The sequence below is a fragment of the Bos javanicus genome, chromosome X, assembly GCF_032452875.1.
Source record: "Bos javanicus breed banteng chromosome X, ARS-OSU_banteng_1.0, whole genome shotgun sequence".
Lineage (NCBI taxonomy): Eukaryota > Metazoa > Chordata > Mammalia > Artiodactyla > Bovidae > Bos > Bos javanicus.
In genome coordinates, this window is record NC_083897.1 from 19,635,105 (window position 1) to 19,658,074 (window position 22,970).

The 22,970-nt window shown below is 39.0% G+C and overlaps 1 protein-coding gene across 1 annotated transcript; it reads left to right on the forward strand.

Annotated features, from left to right (window-relative positions):
• Positions 1–11,546: 11,546 nt before the first annotated feature.
• Positions 11,547–20,207, forward strand: LOC133242339 (integrator complex subunit 6-like). The gene is made up of 5 exons (XM_061408448.1): positions 11,547–11,894; positions 16,428–16,530; positions 18,716–19,090; positions 19,442–19,535; positions 19,903–20,207. The coding sequence occupies exons 1-5, from the start codon at positions 11,685–11,687 to the stop codon at positions 19,997–19,999; spliced, it is 879 nt and encodes a 292-aa protein (XP_061264432.1). The 5' UTR covers positions 11,547–11,684; the 3' UTR covers positions 20,000–20,207.
• The last annotated feature ends 2,763 nt before the right edge of the window (positions 20,208–22,970 follow it).

The window sequence follows — 22,970 nt, forward strand, 5'->3', positions numbered from 1 at the left end:
ATGGCATCACCGACTCAATGGACATAGGTTTGAGTAAACTCCAGGAGTTGGTGATGGACAGGGAGGCCAGGCATGCTGCAGTCCATGGGGTTGCAAAGAGTTGGAAACGACTGAGCCAGTGAACTGAACTGAACTGAACTGAACTGAAGGCATGAATGAATGCTGTGTGGATTTTTTTTTTCTTTTCTGATCACGAAGCCTATTTGTAGTTGGCATTTGTTATTTGCTTACACTGGGTCCACTTTGGCTTGATGTTTGTATTTGGTGTGAGAAATGTGTTCAACTTTATTTTTTTTGCATGTAGACATCCAGTTCTCCAGGCAACATTTGTTGGAAAGACTATTCTTTTCCCATTGAATAGGCTTAGCACCCTTATCAAAATGTGATTGACCATAAATTAAGGTTCTAGTTCTAGACTCTTAGGTTTGCTCCTTTGACCCATATGTCAGTCCTTATACCAGCACCACACAGTCTTGATTATTGTAGCTTTGTAGTAAGTTTTGAAATCTGGAAATGTTTGTTCCCTTACCTTGTTCTTTTTCAGTGTTTTGTTTGTATTTTGGCTATTTACTTCCTTGTGGATTTCAGAGTTACTTTGCCAAATTCTGCCAAAAAAAAAAAAAAACTAGGTAGAATTTTGATAGGGATTATATTACATCTGTAGATCAATTAGGAGAGTATTGCCAACTTAACACGTTTTCCAATCTGCAAACATGGGAAATCTTTCTATTTATTTATGCCTTCTTTAAATTCTTCCAGTAATGTATAGTTTTCAGAGTACATGTTTTCTACTTTTTAAATAAATTTATTCACAAATATTTTATGCTTTTAAATGCATTGTAAATGAGATTGGCTCAGCTAAATTTTCTTATTGGTTATTGATTTTTTAAATTTATTGCTCTTATATCCTGCAACTGTACTGAATTTATTTATTAGTTTGGATATATTTTTAGTGGATTCCTTAGAGTTTTCTATGTACAAAATCATGTTATATGCAAATTGTGATGGTAATTCCTCCTATCCAGACTTGATGCATTTTATTATGATTTCTTGTCTAATATTCCCTGCTAGAACTTCTAGTACAGTATTGAAAAGAACTGTTGAGAACAGACATCCTTGCCTTGTTTCCAATAGGAGTTTACATATCCAACACTATAGTTTACATATTTCATACCAATGTTAGGTCTGGGGTTTTTGTAGATGCTTGTTATCAGATTGAGAAAGTACCCGTCTATTCCAAATTTATTGGGTACTTTTATCATGAAGAGATTTTTATTTTGTCAAATGCTTTTTCTGTACCTACGGAGGCAATCATATAGTTTTTTTGTCATGTTTTTTGTTAATATAATGTATTACATTAATTAATTTTCAGATATTAACCCAACTTTCATTCCTGGCATAAATGCTGGTTGATCTCAGTGTACAACCTTTTTTATATGCAGATGGATTTGGCTTGTCAATATTGTGTTGAAGATTTTTCATCTATAGTTATGATATTATTTTTCTTGTTATGTCTCTTTCTGGCTTTGGTATGAGGACTAATACTGGCCTCATAAAATGAAGTAGGATTCCTTCCTCCTTTCTTTTTTTGAAGACATTGCTAAAGATTCGTATTATTTCTTTCTTAAATATTTGATAGAATTTACAAGTAAGATCACCTCATCTGGGCTTGTATTTGTGGGGAGATTTTTAACTTCTAATTTAATCCTTTATCTTAGTATAGTTCTACTTATATTTTTTTTCCTTGAGTCATTTCAATAATATGTGTCTTCCAGGAATTTTCAAGTTTCATCTAAATTGTCTAATTTTTTGACATAAAGTTGTTCATAATATAATCCTTTAATTTCTGTAAGGTCAACATTGATGTTCCCACTTTTCTGATTTTGATAATTTGAGCATTTTCCCCTTGACCGGTCAAACTGAAGGTCTGTTATTTTTTTTATCTTCTCAATGAACCGACTTTTGATTTCATTGATTTTCCTCATGGTTTTTCTGTTTTATAGTTCATTGATTTTCCACCCTAATCTCCATCATTCCCTTCCTTTTGCTTGCTTTTATTAAGTATATAAATTTAAAACTTTAGGGGTAACTAGGGAGGAGCCAAGATGGCGGAGGAGTAGGACAGGGAGAACACTTTCTCCCCCACAAATTCATCAAAAGAGCATTTAAACGTCGAGTAAATTCCACAAAACAACTTCTGAATGCCGGCAGAGGACATCAGGCACCCAGAAAAGCAACCCAACTCTTCGAAAGGAGGTAGGAAAAAATATAAAAGAAAAAAAGAGACAAAAGAGGGAGGGACGGAGTTCTGTCCTGGGAAGGGAGTCTTAAAAAGAGAGAAGTTTCCAAACACCAGGAAACCTTCTCACTGCTGAATCTGTGCCGAGCTTTGGAAGCTAGCAGATTGCGAGCCCTACAGTAACTCCCCCAGCGGAGAAGCAGCGCGCGGCGCGGGCTGCATCGCTGAGAGTAAGAATCTGGCCTGAATACCCTGAGCACTATCTGAGCGAAATAATTTGGGCTAGCAAACCAGACTGTGGGATATCTACCACGCGAAAAGCCAGCCCCAACCTAAGATACCGCCAGGCCTGCACACGGAACAAAGGACTGAACAGAGATAGCCGGCTGCAGACCTTACCCCTCCGGTGACAGGCAGCCAGAGCCGGAAGGGGGCAATCGCAGCCCCAGAGAGACATTATCTATAAAACTGTAAGCAAGCTTCTTTGCTAACTAAAACTTCTTGGGGGTCTGGACGGTCAACATCTGCCTGAGAAGGTGCACCGGTTTTACACCCAGATAACCGAGTGGCAGGGAGGCGATAAGTCGCAGCATTGGCGCTTGCCAAACACCTCATCACCTGAGCTGCTCGGACCTGGGAAGAGCACAAAACGCAGGCCCAAATGAGTCTGCGCCTCTGAGGACTACCCGAGTGCCTGAACCTGAGCGGCTTGGACCTGGGAGGTACATGCAGCCCAGGGCCGGCCTCGGATTGTTCCCGGTGGAACAACCTAGAGCCCGAGCAGTGTGGGCAGGGAGGCTACACGCGCCGTGAGCAGGGGCAGACCCAGTGTGGCTAAGGCACTGCGAGCACACGCCAGTGTTATTTGTTTGCAGCATTCCTCCCTCCCTCCCCACAGCGCGTCTGAACAGGTGAGCCTAAAAAAAAAAAAAAAAAAAGTGTCCTCCACCATCCCCTTTGTGTCAGGGCGGAAACCAGACACTGAAGAGACCAGCAAACAGAAGAAATTATAACAGAGGGAAACGCCTCGGAGATTAAAACCTTGTGGTTACTACGGACTACATAGGAAGAGGCCTATAGATCTTGAGAAATAATAAGTCAGACCAAGGAACTAGCCAAAAATGAACTGAACCCACAATACTCACAACAAAACCAGAGAAAGTCCTAGATATATTTTTACTATTTTTACGATCATTCTTTCTTTCTTTTTTTTTTAATTAAAAAAAAATTTAAAGTCCTCTATTGTTCCTTTAATTTTCACTTTTATAACCTATTACTTTGTAAAAAAAAAGACCCTATTTTTTTCTTCTTCAGCAAACTTCATATATATATATATATATATATATATATATATATATATATATTTTTTTTTTTTTTTTCTTCTTCTTTTCTTTAACATTGTATTTTTGAAATTCCAAACTCTACTCTAGATTTTTAATTTTAGCTTTTTGGTATATGTTAGCAATTTTGTACCTATAGTTTTCTTTTTATAATTTCTGTGACTTTTTTTTTCTCTGTTTCTTTCTCTTCTTCTTTTATATAACATTGTATATCTGAAATTCCAAACTCTACTCTAGATTTTTAATTTATGCTTTTTGGTATTTGATATCAATTTTGTACCTGTATTTTCTTTATATTTTTTGCGACATTGTTTGTTTTTGTTTGTTTGTTTTCTCTCTTTATTTTTCTTCTTCCTTTTTTTTTAACATAGTATTTTTGAAATTCCAAACTCTACTCTAGATTTTTAATTTTTGCTTTTTGGTATTATCAATTTTGTACCTGTATTTTCTTTATAATTTTCGCGACCTTGTTTGTTTTTCTTTGTTCGTTTTTTCTCTCTTTCTTTTCCTTCTTCTTTTCTTTAACATCGTGTTTTTGAAATTCCAAACTCTACTCTAGATTTTTAATTTTTGCTTTTATGTATTTGTTACCAATTTTGTACCTTTAAGAACCCAATCTTCAGTACCCATTTTTCACTAGGGAGTGAGATTACTGGCTTGACTGCTCTCTCTCCCTTTGGACTCTCCTTTTTCTCCACCAGGTTGCCTGTGTCTCCTCCCTAACCCCTCTCTACTCTACCCAACTCTGTGAATTTCTGTGTGTTCCAGACGGTGGAGAACACTTAGGGAACTGATTACTGGCTGGATCTGTCTCCCTCCTTTTCATTCCCCGCTTTTATCCTTCTGACCACCTCTGTCTCCTTCCTCCTTCTTCTCTTCTCTGTATAACTCCGTGAACATCTCTGAGTGGTCCAGTTGTGGAGTGCACATAAGGAAGTGACTACTGGCTAGCCCACTCTCTCCACTATTGATTCCACCTCATCTCATTCGGGTCACCTCTAACTCCCTCCTCCCTCTTCTCTTCTCCATGTAACACTGTGAACCTCTCTGAGTGACCCTCACAGTAGAGAAACTTTTCATCTTTAACGTAGATGTTTTATCAATGGTGCTGTATAGAAGGAGAAGTTTTGAAACTACTGTAAAAATAAGACTGATAACTGGAAGCAGGAGGCTTAAGTCCAAACCCTGACTCCAGGGAACTCCAGACTCCAAGGAACATTAATTGACAGGAGCTCATCAAACACCTCCACACCGACACTGAAACCAAGCACCACACAAGGGCCAACAAGTTCCAGGGCAAGACATACCAAGCAAATTCTCCAGCAACAAAGGAACACAGCCCTGAGCTTCAAGATACAGGCAGCCCAAAGTCACCCCAAAACCATAGACATCCCATAACTCATTACTGGACATTTCATTGCACTCCAGAGAGAAGAAATACAGCTCCACCCACCAGAACACTGACACAAGCTTCCCTAACCAAGAAACCTTGACAAACCACCTATACAAACCCACACACAGTGACGAAACGCCACAATAAAGAGAACTCCACAAACTGCCAGAATACAGAAAGGACACCCTAAACTCAGCAATTTAAACAAGATGAAGAGACAGAGGAATACCCAGCAGATAAAGGAACAGGATAAATGCCCACCAAACCAAACCAAAGAGGAAAAGATAGGGAATCTACCTGATAAAGAATTCCGAATAATGATAGTGAAATTGATCCAAAATCTTGAAATCAAAATGGAATCACAGATAAATAGCCTGGAGACAAGGACTGAGAAGATGCAAGAAAGGTTTAACAAGGACCTAGAAGAAATAAAAAAGAGTCAATATATAATGAATAATGCAATAAATGAAATTAAAAACACTCTGGAGGCAACAAATAGTAGAATAACAGAGGCAGAAGATAGGATTAGTGAATTAGAAGATAGAATGGTAGAAATAAATGAATCAGAGAGGATAAAAGAAAAACGAATTAAAAGAAATGAGGACAATCTCAGAGACCTCCAGGACAATATTAAACGCTACAACATTCGAATCATAGGGGTCCCAGAAGAAGAAGACAAAAAGAAAGACCATGAGAAAATACTTGAGGAGATAATCATTGAAAACTTCCCTAAAATGGGGAAGGAAATAATCACCCAAGTCCAAGAAACCCAGAGAGTCCCAAACAGGATAAACCCAAGGCAAAACACCCCAAGACACATATTAATCAAATTAACAAAGATCAAACACAAAGAACAAATATTAAAAGCAACAAGGGAAAAACAACAAATAACACCCAAGGGAATTCCCATAAGGATAACAGCTGATCTTTCAATAGAAACTCTTCAAGCCAGGAGGGAATGGCAAGACATACTTAAAATGATGAAAGAAAATAACCTACAGCCCAGATTATTGTACCCAGCAAGGATCTCATTCAAGTATGAAGAAGAAATCAAAAGATTTTCAGACAAGCAAAAGCTGAGAGAATTCTGCACCACCAAACCAGCTCTCCAACAAATACTAAAGGATATTCTCTAGACAGGAAACACAAAAACAGTGTATAAATTCGAACCCAAAACAATAAAGTAAATGGCAACGGGATCATACTTATCAGTAATTACCTTAAACGTAAATGGGTTGAATGCCCCAACCAAAAGACAAAGACTGGCTGAATGGACACAAAAACAAGACCCCTATATATGTTGTCTACAAGAGACCCACCTCAAAACAGGGGACACATACAGACTGAAAGTGAAGGGCTGGAAGAAGATTTTCCATGCAAATAGGGACCAAAAGAAAGCAGGAGTAGCAATACTTATATCAGATAAAATAGACTTTAAAACAAAGGCTGTGAAAAGAGACAAAGATGGTCACTACATAATGATCAAAGGATCAATCCAAGAAGAAGATATAACAATTATAAATATATATGCACCCAACACGGGAGCACCGCAGTATGTAAGACAAATGCTAACAAGTATGAAAGGAGACATTAACAATAACACAATAATAGTGGGAGACTTTAATACCCCACTCACACCTATGGATAGATCAACTAAACAGAAAATTAACAAGGAAACACAAACTTTAAACGATACAATAGACCAGTTAGACCTAATTGATATCTATAGGACATTTCATCCCAAAACAATGAATTTCACCTTTTTCTCAAGCGCACATGGAACCTTCTCCAGGATAGATCACATCCTGGGCCATAAAGCTAGCCTTGGTAAATTCAAAAAAATAGAAATCATTCCAAGCATCTTTTCTGACCACAATGCAGTAAGATTAGATCTCAATTACAGGAGAAAAACTATTAAAAATTCCAACATATGGAGGCTGAACAACACACTGCTGAATAACCAACAAATCACAGAAGAAATCAAAAAAGAAATCAAAATATGCATAGAAATGAATGAAAATGAAAACACAACAACCCAAAACCTGTGGGACATGGTAAAAGCAGTCCTAAGGGGAAAGTTCATAGCAATACAGGCACACCTCAAGAAACAAGAAAAAAGTCAAATAAATAACCTAACTCTACACCTAAAGCAACTAGAAAAGGAAGAAATGAAGAACCCCAGGGTTAGTAGAAGGAAAGAGATCTTAAAAATTAGAACAGAAAAAAATGCAAAAGAAACAAAAGAGACCATAGCAAAAATCAACAAAACCAAAAGCTGGTTCTTTGAAAGGATAAAAAAAAATTGACAAACCATTAGCCAGACTCATCAAGAAACAAAGGGAGAAAAATCAAATCAATAAAATTAGAACTGAAAATGGAGAGATCACAACAGACAACACAGAAATACAAAGGATCATAAGAGACTACTATCAACAATTATATGCCAATAAAATGGACAACGTGGAAGAAATGGACAAATTCTTAGAAAAGTACAACTTTCCAAAACTTGACCAGGAAGAAATAGAAAATCTTAACAGACCCATCACAAGTACGGAAATTGAAACTGTAATCAAAAATCTTCCAGCAAACAAAAGCCCCGGTCCAGACGGCTTCACAGCTGAATTCTGCCAAAAATTTAGAGAAGAGCTAACACCTATCCTACTCAAACTCTTCCAGAAAATTGCAGAGGAAGGTAAACTTCCAAACTCATTCTATGAGGCCACCATCACCCTAACACCAAAACCTGACAAAGATCCCACAAAAAAAGAAAACTACAGGCCAATATCACTGATGAACATAGATGCAAAAATCCTTAACAAAATTCTAGCAATCAGAATCCAACAACACATTAAAAAGATCATACACCATGACCAAGTGGGCTTTATCCCAGGGATGCAAGGATTCTTCAATATTTGCAAATCAATCAATGTAATACACCACATTAACAAATTGAAAAATAAAAACCATATGATTATCTCAATAGATGCAGAGAAAGCCTTTGACAAAATTCAACATCCATTTATGATAAGAACTCTCCAGAAAGCAGGAATAGAAGGAACATACCTCAACATAATAAAAGCTATATATGACAAACCCACAGCAAACATTATCCTCAATGGTGAAAAATTGAAAGCATTTCCTCTAAAGTCAGGAACAAGACAAGGGTGCCCACTTTCACCATTACTATTCAACATAGTTTTGGAAGTTTTGGCCACAGCAATAAGAGCAGAAAAAGAAATAAAAGGAATCCAAATTGGAAAAGAAGAAGTAAAACTCTCACTATTTGCAGATGACATGATCCTCTACATAGAAAACCCTAAAGACTCCACTAGAAAATTACTAGAACTAATCAATGACTATAGTAAAGTTGCAGGATATAAAATCAACACACAGAAATCCCTTGCATTCCTATACACTAATAATGAGAAAACAGAAAGAGAAATTAAGGAAACAATTCCATTCACCATTGCAACGGAAAGAATAAAATACTTAGGAATATATCTACCTAAAGAAACTAAAGACCTATATATAGAAAACTATAAAACACTGGTGAAAGAAATCAAAGAGGACACTAACAGATGGAGAAATATACCATGTTCATGGATTGGAAGAATCAATATAGTGAAAATGAGTATACTACCCAAAGCAATTTATAGATTCAATGCAATCCCTATCAAGCTACCAACAGTATTCTTCACAGAGCTAGAACAAATAATTTCACAATTTGTATGGAAATACAAAAACCTCGAATAGCCAAAGCGATCTTGAGAAAGAAGAATGGAACTGGAGGAATCAACCTACCTGACTTCAGGCTCTACTACAAAGCCACAGTTATCAGGACAGTATGGTACTGGCACAAAGACAGAAATACAGATCAATGGAACAAAATAGAAAGCCCAGAGATAAATCCATGCACGTATGGACACCTTATCTTTGACAAAGGAGGCAAGAATATACAATGGATTAAAGACAATCTCTTTAACAAGTGGTGCTGGGAAATCTGGTCAGCCACTTGTAAAACAATGAAACTAGATCACTTTCTAACACCATACACAAAAATAAACTCAAAATGGATTAAAGATCTAAACCTAAGACCAGAAACTATAAAACTCCTAGAGGAGAACATAGGCAAAACACTCTCTGACATACATCACAGCAGGATCCTCTATGACCCACCTCCCAGAATATTGGAAATAAAAGCAAAAATAAACAAATGGGACCTAATTAAACTTAAAAGCTTCTGCACATCAAAGGAAACTATTAGCAAGGTGAAGAGACAGCCTTCAGAATGGGAGAAAATAATAGCAAATGAAGCAACTGACAAACAACTAATCTCAAAAATATACAAGCAACTCCTACAGCTCAACTCCAGAAAAATAAATGACCCAATCAAAAAATGGGCCAAAGAACTAAATAGACATTTCTCCAAAGAAGACATACAGATGGCTAACAAACACATGAAAAGATGCTCAACATCACTCATTATCAGAGAAATGCAAATCAAAACCACTATGAGGTACCATTTCACACCAGTCAGAATGGCTGCGATCCAAAAGTCTACAAATAATAAATGCTGGAGAGGGTGTGGAGAAAAGGGAACCCTCTTGCACTGTTGGTGGGAATGCAAACTAGTACAGCCACTATGGAGAACAGTGTGGAGATTTCTTAAAAAACTGGAAATAGAACTGTCTTATGATCCAGCAATCCCACTGCTGGGCATACACACTGAGGAAACCAGAAGGGAAAGAGACACGTGTACCCCAATGTTCATCGCAGCACTGTTTATAATAGCCAGGACATGGAAGCAACCTAGATGCCCATCAGCAGATGAATGGATAAGAAAGCTGTGGTACATATACACAATGGAGTATGACTCAACCATTAAAAAGAAAACATTTGAATCAGTTCTAATGAGGTGGATGAAACTGGAGCCTATTATACAGAGTGAAGTAAGCCAGAAGGAAAAACACCAATACAGTATAATAACACATATATATGGAATTTAGAAAGACGGTAACAATAACCCTGTGTACGAGACAGCAAAAGAGACACTGATGTATAGAACAGTCTTATGGACTCTATGGGAGAGGGAGAGGGTGGGAAGATTTGGGAGAATGGCATTGAAACATGTAAAATATCATGTATGAAACGCGATGCCAGTCCAGGTTCGATGCACGATACTGGATGCTTGGGGCTAGTGCACTGGGACGACCCAGAGGGATGGTATGGGGAGGGAGGAGGGAGGAGGGTTCAGGATGGGGAACACATGTATACCTGTGGCAGATTCATTTTGATATTTGGCAAAACTAATACAATTATGTAAAGTTAAAAAAAAAAACTTTAGGGGTAACTAAAAATATTTGCTTCATTTAAAGTGGGATTTGAGACATCAGACATATAGAAATGTTTATGATATTGCACATAGCAGTCATTTAGACCAGTTAACTAGGAGGAGAGCCAATCTGCTAAAAACAGATAAGATTTTATTTCGAACATTTGTTGATGAATGAAATTTCAAGTCTGACTTGCATGAAGGTGTTTATTGCATGAGTAGGTTATTTAAACAATCTGATCACATGTACCACAGCCTTGTCTAACTTAGTGAAACTATGAGCCATGCTATGTAGGGCCACCCAAGATGGACAGGTCATGGTGGAGGGTTCTGACAGAACGTCCACTGGAGAAGAGAATGGCAAACCACTTTATTATTCTTGCCTTGAGACCCCCATGAACAGTATGAAAAAGCAAAAAGATAGGACACTGAAAGATGAACTCTTCAGGTTCCATGGGGTTGCAGAGTCAGACACTACTGAGCAACTGAACTGAACTGAGGTTATTTTGTAGTACTTTAATATTTATAATATTCATTTTCCCTGAATCTTTACATCTAACTAGGTCCAAGTTTATTTTTTTTAGCTTAAGGAGAGGTGCATTTTAATCAGCACACATACTACCCACTTTATGTTTTGCATCTTGTAATAACCTTTAAAACAGTCCATAAGGTAGATAATTTCTACATATTTTATGGAAATAGCAACTTCTAGTAAGCCTTTAAGTAGTTTCCCCAGGTTTAACCAATTGAAAAATGGAAGAATCTAGATGCATAAGATTCCAGGTACTGTACACTTATATATCACAGTGCCTATAGCTATGGGTTCAGCAGAGAATTCCTTGTTTACATGGAAATATTGAAACTGATAGTATCCGGGATAGTTGGTGTCAGTTTATAAAGCCTCTTTTTTCAATTTTGTTGATTTTAAGCAGGATCATCTGTTCATTAAGTTGAGCAGCTTTCACAGCTGGACACAGCCATGAAATTATATTCCAAGATTCATATATAAAGTGACTTTTCTGGGAAGAAAGTCTGTACATTTAATCAAATTACCCAAAGAGGGCAATTATCAGTGCCCACTATCCAAGATTCTCTGGGGAAAGAATGCCATGGAGCCTAGGCTCTTGCAAATAGGGAAGAAGAATGATCATTTAGTTGGGATGGTGCTATAAGGGAAGTCAGTCCATTCTCAAACTTGGTTTGCAACATAGGGGAGTTGTTCTAGACCTAGTTGTTGGAGCCAATAGGCAGTGGTAACGGTGGACTGATAAATTACTTAGATGAAGGGAGATGATTCTAGATCTTAGAACATGATGTAGACCCTAGATACGAGATTCTAAACTCTGTTTGGTGCAGTGGTATAGGTTGCTAACATAGTCTATGACCATGTCCTCCCTAGAGGATCATTCACTTGAGCTGTATAACATCAATTACTTTTCTAGTGCTTTTCCACTTTCTCACCAAGGTATTCTCATGCAAAGAGTTAGCCATGAGGAAGATCTGAAGACACGGGCCTCCCCACCTCAAGAGATTGATCCAGGTCAACCTAAAACAGTTTATACTTTCAACTCTATGTTTAAAAATGAGAAGGTCTGTCCAAATTTTGATACTTAGTATAAGTATTTTCTTCTTCCAAGGATAAATGTAAATCTCAGGCTTTACTTCTTTTTATTTAAAAGATAAAATATGACATAGTGATTCTTGTGTAAACAAACTGGGAGCCTCCTGGTACAAGAATGTGTTGGTTGAACAGAAATAATAGTTGTTTTTTATTGGACTAAGACTTGGGGTTTTTTATTCTTTTTTTAAGTGACATATATTTAATTTACAATGTTGTATTAACTTCAAGTGTACAGCAAAGTGATTCAGTTATACATATGTTCTTTTTCAGATTCTTTTCCATTATAGGTTATTACACTATATTGAGTATAGGTCCCTGTGTTCACAGTAGGTTCTTGTTTCTTACCTATTTTATATATAGTAGTGTGTTAGGATCTGGTGTTTAAATTATAACATTTAATGCTCACAATTGTTCTGTATATGAGTATTACTATCTTCCCTTTAATAAGAAGAAATCAAGGTTGACAGTGGTCAAATGCCTTGCCCTGAGTTACACAGCTAAGAGATAGAGCCAGGATTTGAATCTATATCTTCCTGGCTCCAAAGGCTATATTCTTTCCCACCCCTATAGTAACTCTCTTAATTCCAGATTATACTCTACTTCCTGTTTCTATTATTCAAGCCACTAGTGCTCTATCTAGACAATCACTGAATGTTCCTCTTGAAAAATGAAGTACTAGGGACTTCCTTGGTGGTCCAGTGGTTAGGACTCTGCACTTCCACTGCCGGGGGGTTGAAAGGTTGTTGTAAACCCAGGAAGACACCGGGATTCTTGGCCTCCGGAGGAGAAGAATTCAATCTGGGGCCAGAGACGAGGCTTGATCGCTCAGAGCTTTTGTGTAATACAGTTTTATTAAAGTACAAAGGAAATAGAGAAAGCTTCTGACATAGGCATCAGAAGGGGGCAGAAAGAGTACCCCCCTGCTAGTCTTCAGCTGGATGTTATATAATCACTGCTGCTGCTGCTAAATTGCTTCAGTCATGTCCAACTCTGTGCGACCCCATAGACGGCAGCCCACCAGGCTCCCCCGTCCCTGGGATTCTCCAGGCAAGAACACTGGAGTGGGTTGCCATTTCCATCTCCAATGCATGAAAGGGAAAAGTGAAAGTGAAGGCGCTCAGTGGTGTCCGACTTTTCGCAACCCCATGGACTGCAGCCTACCAGGCTCCTCCGCCCATGGGATTTTCCAAGCAAGAGTACTGGAGTGGGGTGCCATTGCCTTCTCCACTAGCAGTCTGTTAATGAAAGAAAGGAATGTCTTAAAACTCAGAATGGCACCAGGCCCCTCATCCATAAAATGTATTTTGGGATAATCTTGGCACCAGAGGATTCATCCTGGGCCATAAAATGATTGACTTGAATCTTGTAGAAGGGTAGATTACCATACAAATAGTTTAATTTACATAAATTAGGGGAACAATATCTGAGTATAACATAATGGTTTGTCAAGTAGGTTCTGAGCCATTAGGTGGAACCAACTTGAAGACAAGAGTCTGGGGTAAATGCATAGTACATTAACATAGCTTAAGACAAACATTTCCATAAGAAAAATGCATTGGTTAACTCAAGGTTTGAGAATAGTTAACTTCAGGTGAGACCAGGTGTCATTATGGCAACACAGTATTTTAAGAGAAACCTTCTTTTAAATTTGTATGAAAAGTGAAAGTGAAGTCGCTCAGTCGTGTCCAACTCTTTGCGACCCCGTGGACTGTAGCCCACCAGGCTTCTCCATCCATGGGATTCTCCAGGCAAGAATACTGGAGTGGGTTACCATTTCCTTCTCCAGGGGATCTTCCTGACCCTGGGATCGAACCCAGGTCTCCCGCGTTGGAGTCAGGGGTTTTAACCTCTAGAGAAGGAAAAAATATCGCTAGTTTGTTTCCTCCTGCCTCTTAAGAGAGAGAAAATGTCTGACACTTGCAGCCTATTTCCTCCGTTTGGAGACCCCTGGCCTTCCTGCCTGTTACCCTGTCAGGGTCAGGTTTGGACCCTGGTTAGGGAACTAAGATCCCACAAGCATGAGGCATGGCCAAAAAGAGAGAGAGAAAAGAGAAATAAAGTACTAGGTGATGTTGCCATGATTGGATTACCCTCATGAATGTCTTACGTGAGAGTGTTTTGTGTGTAAGAGAAAGACATACTGAGTTGATCATTAAATCATGAAAACAAAGAGAATTATATCTGCACTCATAGAAGAGATCACTGATATAGAGGCACAGAACATGCAGCAATCTCTTCTATAACAAAACTAGAGTAAAACCTATTCTACTTCACCCCCAAAATTCTCCTTAATTGGAGTTTTTTTAATCTTCTGTGCCTTAGTTTCCTCAACTTAAACAATGGAGATAACAATCACACCTAACTTATAGGATTTGGTGACGGATTGAGTTAATACATGGAAAGCATTTAAAACAGTACCTGGTAGAGACAAATGTTCAATGAAAATGTTTTCACGCATTATGGGGTATTTCTTTATGGGAAATGCAAATATGGGAAAGTATTTTTGTCACAGACGTATTCAGATAATGCAAAGGCATATTCTTGGGTTATCCTTTGACGAAAATAACTCTTAGCTAACCTAATGTTCAAGCTGGTTTTAGAAAAGGCAGAGGAACCAGAGATCAAATTGCCAATATCCACTGGATCATCGAAAAAGCAAGAGAGTTCCAGAAAAACATCTATTTCTGCTTTATTGACTATGCCAAAGCCTTTGACTGTGTGGATCACAATAAACTGTGGAAAATTATGAAAGAGATGGGAATACCAGACCACCTGATCTGCCTCTTGAGAAATCTGTATGCAGGTCAGGAAGCAACAGTTAGAACTGGACATAGAACAACAGACTGGTTCCAAATTAGGAAAAGGAGTACGTCAAGGCTGTGTATTGTCACCCTGTTTATTTAACTTATATGCAGACTACATCATGAGAAATGCTGGGCTGGAAGAAACACAAGCTGGAATCAAGATTGCCGGGAGAAATATCAATAACCTCAGATATGCAGATGACACCACTCTTATGGCAGAAAGTGAAGAGGAACTAAAAAGCCTCTTGATGAAAGTGAAAGTGGAGAGTGAAAAAGTTGGCTTAAAGCTCAACATTCAGAAAACGAAGATCATGGCATCTGGTCCCATCACTTCATGGGAAATAGATGGGGAAACAGTGGAAACAGTGTCAGGCTTTATTTTTCTGGGCTCCAAAATCACTGCAGATGGTGACTGTAGCCATGAAATTAAAAGACGCTTACTCCTTGGAAGGAAAGTTATGACCAATCTAGACAGCATATTGAAAAGCAGAGACATTACTTTGCCAACAAAGGTCCACCTAGTCAAGGCTATGGTTTTTCCAGTGGTCATGTATGGATGTGAAAGTTGGACTGTGAAGAAAGCTGAGCGTTGAAGAATTGATGCTTTTGAACTGTGATGTTGGAGAAGACTCTTGAAAGTCCCTTGGACTGCAAGGAGATCCAACCAGTCCATTCTGAAGGACATCAGCCCTGGGATTTCTTTGGAAGGAATGATGCTAAAGCTGAAACTCCAATACTTTGGCCACCTCATGCGAAGAGTTGACTCATTGGAAAAGACTCTGATGCTGGGAGGGATTGGGGGCAGGAGGAGAAGGGGACGACAGAGGATGAGATGGCTGGATGGCATCACTGACTCGATGCACATGAGTGTAAGTGAACTCCGGGAGTTGGTGATGGACGGGAGGCCTGGCGTGCTGTGATTCATGGGGTCACAAAGAGTCGGACACGACTGAGAGACTGAACTGAACTGAACCTATTATACCCTTCAATTTCATGTTTTATCTGCCACCAACACTGAAAAATACTCTGAAGACCTGCCCAGCCCCAAAGGTGACATATTTGAATCTTCATAGGTTAGAAATGTGAGGATTTACATTATCAGTACTCTAACTTTCACCATCAACATGTACCATTTAATAAAGTGTTAATCAGTGTGTTAATAGATTTAAAGCACAAAATGACAAAAAAAATTTTCCTTTTTTCCTCCCCAAGAAAAGCTAAAACAAAATGGTGTGTATTTCTCTAAATTTAGGGATAACCATGTATTTATCACTTTGGTTAATGAGAACCACTCATTTCCCAGCATTCTTAATAATCAGAGTTGTACCATGTTTGGCTTTGGCCAACACCTCCTATTTTACCTTCTCCTTATTTCACTTAGACTGGATTGAAATTGGATTGTGTTTTCTTTTTCTTTTTTTTTTTAATTTTATTTTTAAACTTTACAATATTGTATTGGTTTTGCCAAATATCGAAATGAATCCGCCACAGGTATACATGTGTTCCCCATCCTGAACCTTCCTCCTCCTCCCTCTCCATACCATCCCTCTGGGTCATCCCAGTGTGTGTGTTAAGTGACAGTAAATCTTTGACCCATGATTAAAACCTCTTTTAATGATATAAATGCATGGCTGTATATGCATGAAGCCTGTGACTGCATTTTGTCTTTAATGGAATATGTCCACTGATGTTTTTCAGAAAATGAAGCATGATAAAGCAGTTCGAGTCACAGCAGGGCATGAAAAACAAAGGAAACATCCTGGAGAGCCCAAGGGCCACTCATCATCTAAGAGAAGGAGAAGTATGTCACCACGGCTAAGCAATCAAGGAGAGGGGAATTCTATCTCTCGGGTTTAGTCATGTCAAAAGAAGCTTATAGTTATGTCCTTGAAGGATGGACAGATATGAGCATACTTGCAAGTAGAGGGGCAAGGGACTAGTTAGGTCTAATCATTTGGAGTTGCTGCAAGAGTTAATAAAGCAGCTACCTGAGACAGAAGGAGATGAAGGGCTAAATAAGTGGACAGATCTGCTCACATTCTTCCTGTGCTCACATTTTGTTCATGCTCTAACTAAGTGTAGTCTGGCTACTTCTTATGGTACTCCAATGAAACAGTGTCAAAGTCACCAGTGTCTGCTACACTTTGGCATTAATTTCTCAGCAGCATGTGATACAGTTGTTCACTCCCTCTTCCATGGAAAATTTTTAGTGTCCCCAGACACCACATTCTCCTAGATTCCTTGCCCTTTTATTAGTGACTTATTTTTTTCCTTCCTTTTCTGTCTTCTTTCCCACCTCTAAGTACTGCAGAGACCCAAAGCTGAATATTGGGCTCCTTTCCCTTCAATCCACCATCTCTGTAGATGATCCCATGCAGTCTTACAGCTTTAAACATGATTCACACTACAAAAATTCTTACTTTTATTCCTCTAGACCACAACTTGCTCCTGAACTTCAGACTCATATACAACTGCCTACATGGTATTTCCATTGAGTATCTATTAATACTAAATATCTAAAATTCAACTGGTTCTACATGTATGATCTTCTGACCTTTTCCCATTTCAAAAATGCTCTACTTTTAGCCATCTGTATCTCAGCTAATAATACCATTCATCAGATGTAATGTACATAAATGTATAACAACCTGTTATCCACAGGTACAGGGGACATGGAAGGGTTTAGAAGTCCTAGTATTTAAAGTTTGCAGATATCCGTAGCATAAGTAGTCCCACCATGGCCTAGGTCAGGCCACCAATGTGAGGTCACTGAACTAGAATCAGGAAAGGTTGGCCACACTCCATTCTTGCAAGCAGTTGCTTAATACCTGCACACACTTGGTCTATCCAGTAGTTCAGACTAAAATATTCGGATTCACTCGAGATTCTTATTCTTTTATTATTCTTTCACTTATATTGCTTAGCAAGTTCAGCAATTGGATACTAAGTATAAATCTCACATCCCACCATTACTCTCCATTCCTCTGATCTATGCTGCCATCGTGTCACCAAGATACTCCAGTAGTTTATTTTTCTACTTTCCAACTTTTTCATCTACCTCATTTTCTGACTTGCAGCCAGAGTGATCATATCAACACAGAAATCAGATCACACCACATCCATGCTGAAAATGCCTCATTACCTTTCCTTGGCACTCAGAGCACAATATGAGCTCCTGACTCTGGTCCACCAACTCAGCACAACCTGGGCCCAACATCCTCTCCTAACACGTGTCCTCTGTATGGGCACAGGCCAGCTCTCCCTCCTCCTCCAGCCTCTGCCCAAAGGACACCTGCTCAGAAGGGATCTGCCTGACCTCGTGATCCACTGGGGCTCCCCCTCCTGCTCTCTGTCCCCTCCCTGCTTGCTTCTCCCCAAACACGAATTTGAACTGTAATTATTTTGTTGGATCGTAGTACACTTCCTGCCTGGCCTTCCCATTAGCACAGACATTCCATTAGGGTGGGGATTGTTTCTTTGTGTGCTGTTGGAGGCTGCCCCCAGCTCCTGGCATGGTGCCCAGCACAGAGGACGATGAGTCAATGGAGGAGAGGTGTTAGACCTGGAGTAAAAAGAAATTCACTTTTCTGAGACAGAAAAGATGGATGAGGAGGATCATGTACTGACAGGGATTTGAGGTGATAGACTGTGGATATCAGACATCTTGACATCGAGTGAGACTTTCAGCTTTTCAACTCATACAGAGCATTGAGGAGACATTAAATCATGAGTGCCAGGGCTCTATGAATGTTTGCATAGTAGTTGAACTGTTCAGATACATTACTGTATGTATTGAGAGTGTCAAGAGAGAAGAAGTGGTCTGTTGTATGCTCCTTGCTCAGTCCTATTTTGGGGATCTATTTCCACTTGGAACATCCTCTTGCTTTATGAAATAATTTCTTCAAAACTTCAGTGCACAGGGATGTCCCTGTGGGGGTGGTAAGATGCATCTAACTCACAGCTCAATCTCTTAATTTGGTTTGCAGCTGCTACTGTCACTCACGATGTTCATGAGGAGAAGATGGAAAATAATCAAACTCCATCTGGGGGCTTCTTTTCAAAATCTGCTTCATCAGAGCTTATGAATACGGCAGGAGATGGTATCCCACTCAACCAAGTGGATTCCCTGTCTGATGATTTCACTAGTCTCAAGAAAGATGGGCCGATTCTCAAACCTAGGAATAATGCACTCATAGGAGGAACCAAGAACTGCAGTGTCTCTGCAGGTGGCTCCAAAGCCGCAGCAATGTCTTCAAAGGGAACTGTGCCAAATAAATTGCAGATTAGTCCTGCTATGGCACAGAAAATTAATGATGATATAAAATATGAATTAATGAAAGAAGTTCGGAAGTTTGGACGAAGTAAGTAGTGAAAGAATATCTATTAATAAAACCATAGGAAGTTGCTCAATTTAGAGTAAACTGAACCTACATCTTGAACTCATCTTTTGATTGAATTGGGTTTTTACATAATTTACGATAGTTTGCCTAAAAATTCCTAATACCCCTGTTAGTTTTTTTTGTTTTGCATGGTTAATGTTTACAGTAGTTTCCTTAGTAGAGATGTACAGGTGTTATAATTCATCACTGGAAAGGCATGTGTAACACTGTGAAATAGAGTGTAACATTGTAGCCCATGAAGAATGGTTGCTGAAGTGGTAGATGCACTATTCTCATCTCTTTAGAAATACTTATTTTTTTTAATATCTTCAGATTTTGCAAGAATTTTCACTCTGTTTGAAGAAGTACAAGGACCTCTTTCAGTCAAGAAAAAATTTGTTGAATTTACCATCAAGGAAGCTGCAAGGTGAGTATAAAAAAGAACTTCTCAGCTTTTTTAATGCAGTTCTGCCCAATGCTGAACAGGGGCAGGAACAGGCCTTGTTTATGCCAAACTCTGGCCCTCAATTACACCTTATGCTATTTCCATAGGTATTAGATGACTATTATTTTAGTCTAACTCATCCACAGAGCCTTCAAAGCTCACTATAGTCTGGAGTGGGCCTGGGCCCTTGATTGCCTCTCTTGGTATTTTCCTAGACCGTATCTTTCTATTAGGATATGTTTTCTGTTCCCATGTAGATTTCAAGGTCTATTTTCTATTTATTACTGTGCCTTACACATCATAGATGCTTAAATATCTTCTGGTTAATTCAATGCCTCTTTATTTTCAGGTTTAAAAGAGTAGTCTTAATTCAGCAACTTGAAAAGGTCCTAGAAAAAGTTGAATCCGACTGCTTGAGCAAAAATAGTCAATCACAAGAAAAATAGATAACCGTGTTCTTGCAAAGAACAATGAGAAGCAAGTACACATTTTCTATGCTGCATGGTGGGATGAGATGCTGCTGAAGCTTCTTAAAATATTGTTGTCAAGAAAACTGCCCTTCTAGAGGCTAAGAGAAAAAGCAGTGGAGCCTTTCAATTTTACGGTTCTCTGTCAGTAAAAGCTGGGCTATTGCCCTAAGAATTTCCTGTGAAAGTATAGCTTGTTGTCTGTCTTTGTTCTCCTACCTGAGGAGGGGGATGTTATTAACACATTAAGCTAAATGTACAGTCCTGGGAGCAGGTCCAATAGTTGTAGCTGGTAGTCATAACTGCTCTCTTTCACTACTCATTTCTTATTCCTTTTGCCCAGAGGCAGCCCTACAGTTGGTCATGGTTCTTTGCCTTGTAGGATGATTAAATCTTAATTGTTGAAGGGTCTGGGCTAGATGTCCTGCCTTCAGTGGGTTATCGTTTTCCATAAACTTTAATCAGAAGATGTGAGAGTAGTCAGCTCTTTAGCAATGTTGGGTATACTCCTCTTTAGCCCCTTGTATATAGTAGTTCCTTGTATAGTAGGAACCCCCAAACCCTTTGACTGTCAGGTTCCACTACCCAAGCCTGTAGGGGATCCCCTTCTTCACCTCTTGATGGAAAGGGATGAGGGGACCAAAATGGCTAGCTGACAGTTTGAATTCCACATCAATGTCATCACTGTTATGTTCCTTAGTGGACTAAGATCTCTGGTTCACTAGAACAAAGTAACAGGGATGGGAAGCATTTTAGGGATAAGTAGTGAGAGGAGGCACTTCCATCTCCACCCCTTGATTTCAAGACCTATGAATCGACTATGGCAGAAAAAACAAACTGCTTTCTAGAATTACTTCAAGCATAATCTCCATCCCTGCCACCTTGGCCACTTGGTTCTTGAGCCCACTGGATTATGACCTGAATGCTGGATAAGGAAGCTGATTGAGGTCTAGATGATGAATACCTATCCATCAGATTATTAAAATTCTGCTCTGGTAAGCTTATTTATGGAGAATTCTCACAAGACACAAGTATCTTCATATCATGTATCCATTTGGACAGGTGCATCCATGTACTTTTCCCCTGGACCTCCTTGTCCCAAATGTTCAACTATGTATCCTCAAAGCCCTCGACCTCTCGGCCAATGAAATGGACGTGACCTAGGCATAGCTATGCACTCATACTTGTGGCCATCTCTCCTGGCAGAAGGAACGACAGGTGCACTGCTCAAAGTTCTTCCCTGGGAGGATTACCCTTCACCATGTCCTTCCAGGCTGTCCCGAAGTGGACTGGACTGATGCAGCTGTCCTCTTCTGGCTTGAGTAGTAGGCAGGATTCTCAATGTGCCCTTCAAGATTCCAGTCTTCTGGTTATTTAATCAATCTCTAACATGAGTGCTTCTGTGGTGGGATTTTTTTTAATGCAAAATAAGGTTTATTTTTTGGTGCTGAAAGAAAAACAAGCAAAATAACAGTATTTCTACATTGAGGTGAAAGCAATGTTTACACTATCTTAGCAATGAAATATATTCCAAAAGAAAGTATGTTTCATGAAGATCCCAAAGTACAGGTGAATCTTAACACAACAGTACAGGAATCTGTAATACTGAAGATGACTCTCTTCTACAGGATGTTTAACAAACATATTTTAAAAATTATAAAGGCAGTGAAGCAATCCCTTTTAAATAACTGTGTCAAGAGTGATATGGCTTTTTCCATTAATACTCTAACAATCGCATTTTAATATTTTTTACTGCTATGACAATTTTATTTAACACATAAATTCTGCTGTACTGATAAACATTGTAATTAAACTTAAAAGCTTTTGTAGAGCAAAGGAAATCATAGACAAAATAAAAAGACAACCTATGGAATGGAAGAGAATATTTGCAAATGATGCAACTGCTGCTAGGTCAATTCAGTCGTGTCCAACTCTGTGCGACCCCATAGACGGCAGCCCACCAGGCTCCCCCGTCCCTGGGATTCTCCAGGCAAGAACACTGGAGTGGGTTGTCATTTCCTTCTCCAATGCATGAAAGTGAAAACTGAAAGGGAAGTCGCTCAGTCGTGTCCGACTCTTTGCGACCCCAGGGACTGCAGCCTACCAGGCTCCTCCATCCATGGGATTTTCCAGGCAAGAGTAATGGAGTGGGGTACCATTGCCTTCTCCACGATGCAACTGATAGGGATTAATTTACAAAATATATAACAGTTAATACAGCTCAATACCACCCCTAAAATACCCAATCCAATAAAAAACTGGACTGATGATCTTAATAGACATTTCTCCAAAGAAGACATACAGGTGGCCAACACACACATGAAAAGATGTTCAATGTCTCCAACTATTGGAGAAATGCAAATCAAAACTATGATGAGGTTATCACCCCACACCAGTCAGAATGGCCATCATCAAAAAGTCTACAAAAACAATTCTGAAGAGGGTGTAGAGAAAAGGGAACCCTCCTACACTGTTGGTGGGAATGTAAATTGGTGCAGCTACTATGGAAAACAGTATGGAAGTTCCTTATAAAATGAACAGTCAGGCTACCGTATGATTTAGTAATCTCACTCCTGGGCATATATCTGAAGAAAACCATACTTCAAAAAGACACATGCACCCCAATGTTTATTTATAATAGCTGAGACATGGAAGCCCTAGAGGAGGGCATGGTAACCCACTCCAGTATTCTTGTCTGGAGAATTCCATGGACACAGGAGCTTGGTAGGTTACAGTCCATAGGATCACAAAGAGTCAGACATGACTGAAGTGACTTAGCTCACACACAAGACATGGAAGCAACCTAATCTGTCCATCTACAGATAAATGGATAAAGAAGATGTGGTATGTATATATGTATATATATACAATATTCCATTATCTATATATTTACAATAATGGAATATTATTCAGCCATAAAAATGAAATAATGCCATTTGCAGCATCATGA

What these genes read in the sequence shown, in the direction of transcription:
- LOC133242339 (XM_061408448.1), top strand. Translation starts at nt 11,685, where the DNA reads ATGACCATGTCCTCCCTAGAGGATCATTCACTTGAGCTGTATAACATC. An exon ending in AGTTCGGAAGTTTGGACGAA is followed by an intron (nt 19,091 to 19,441) that starts GTAAGTAGTGAA and finishes TAATATCTTCAG; the next exon opens with ATTTTGCAAGAATTTTCACT. An exon ending in ACCATCAAGGAAGCTGCAAG is followed by an intron (nt 19,536 to 19,902) that starts GTGAGTATAAAA and finishes CTTTATTTTCAG; the next exon opens with GTTTAAAAGAGTAGTCTTAA.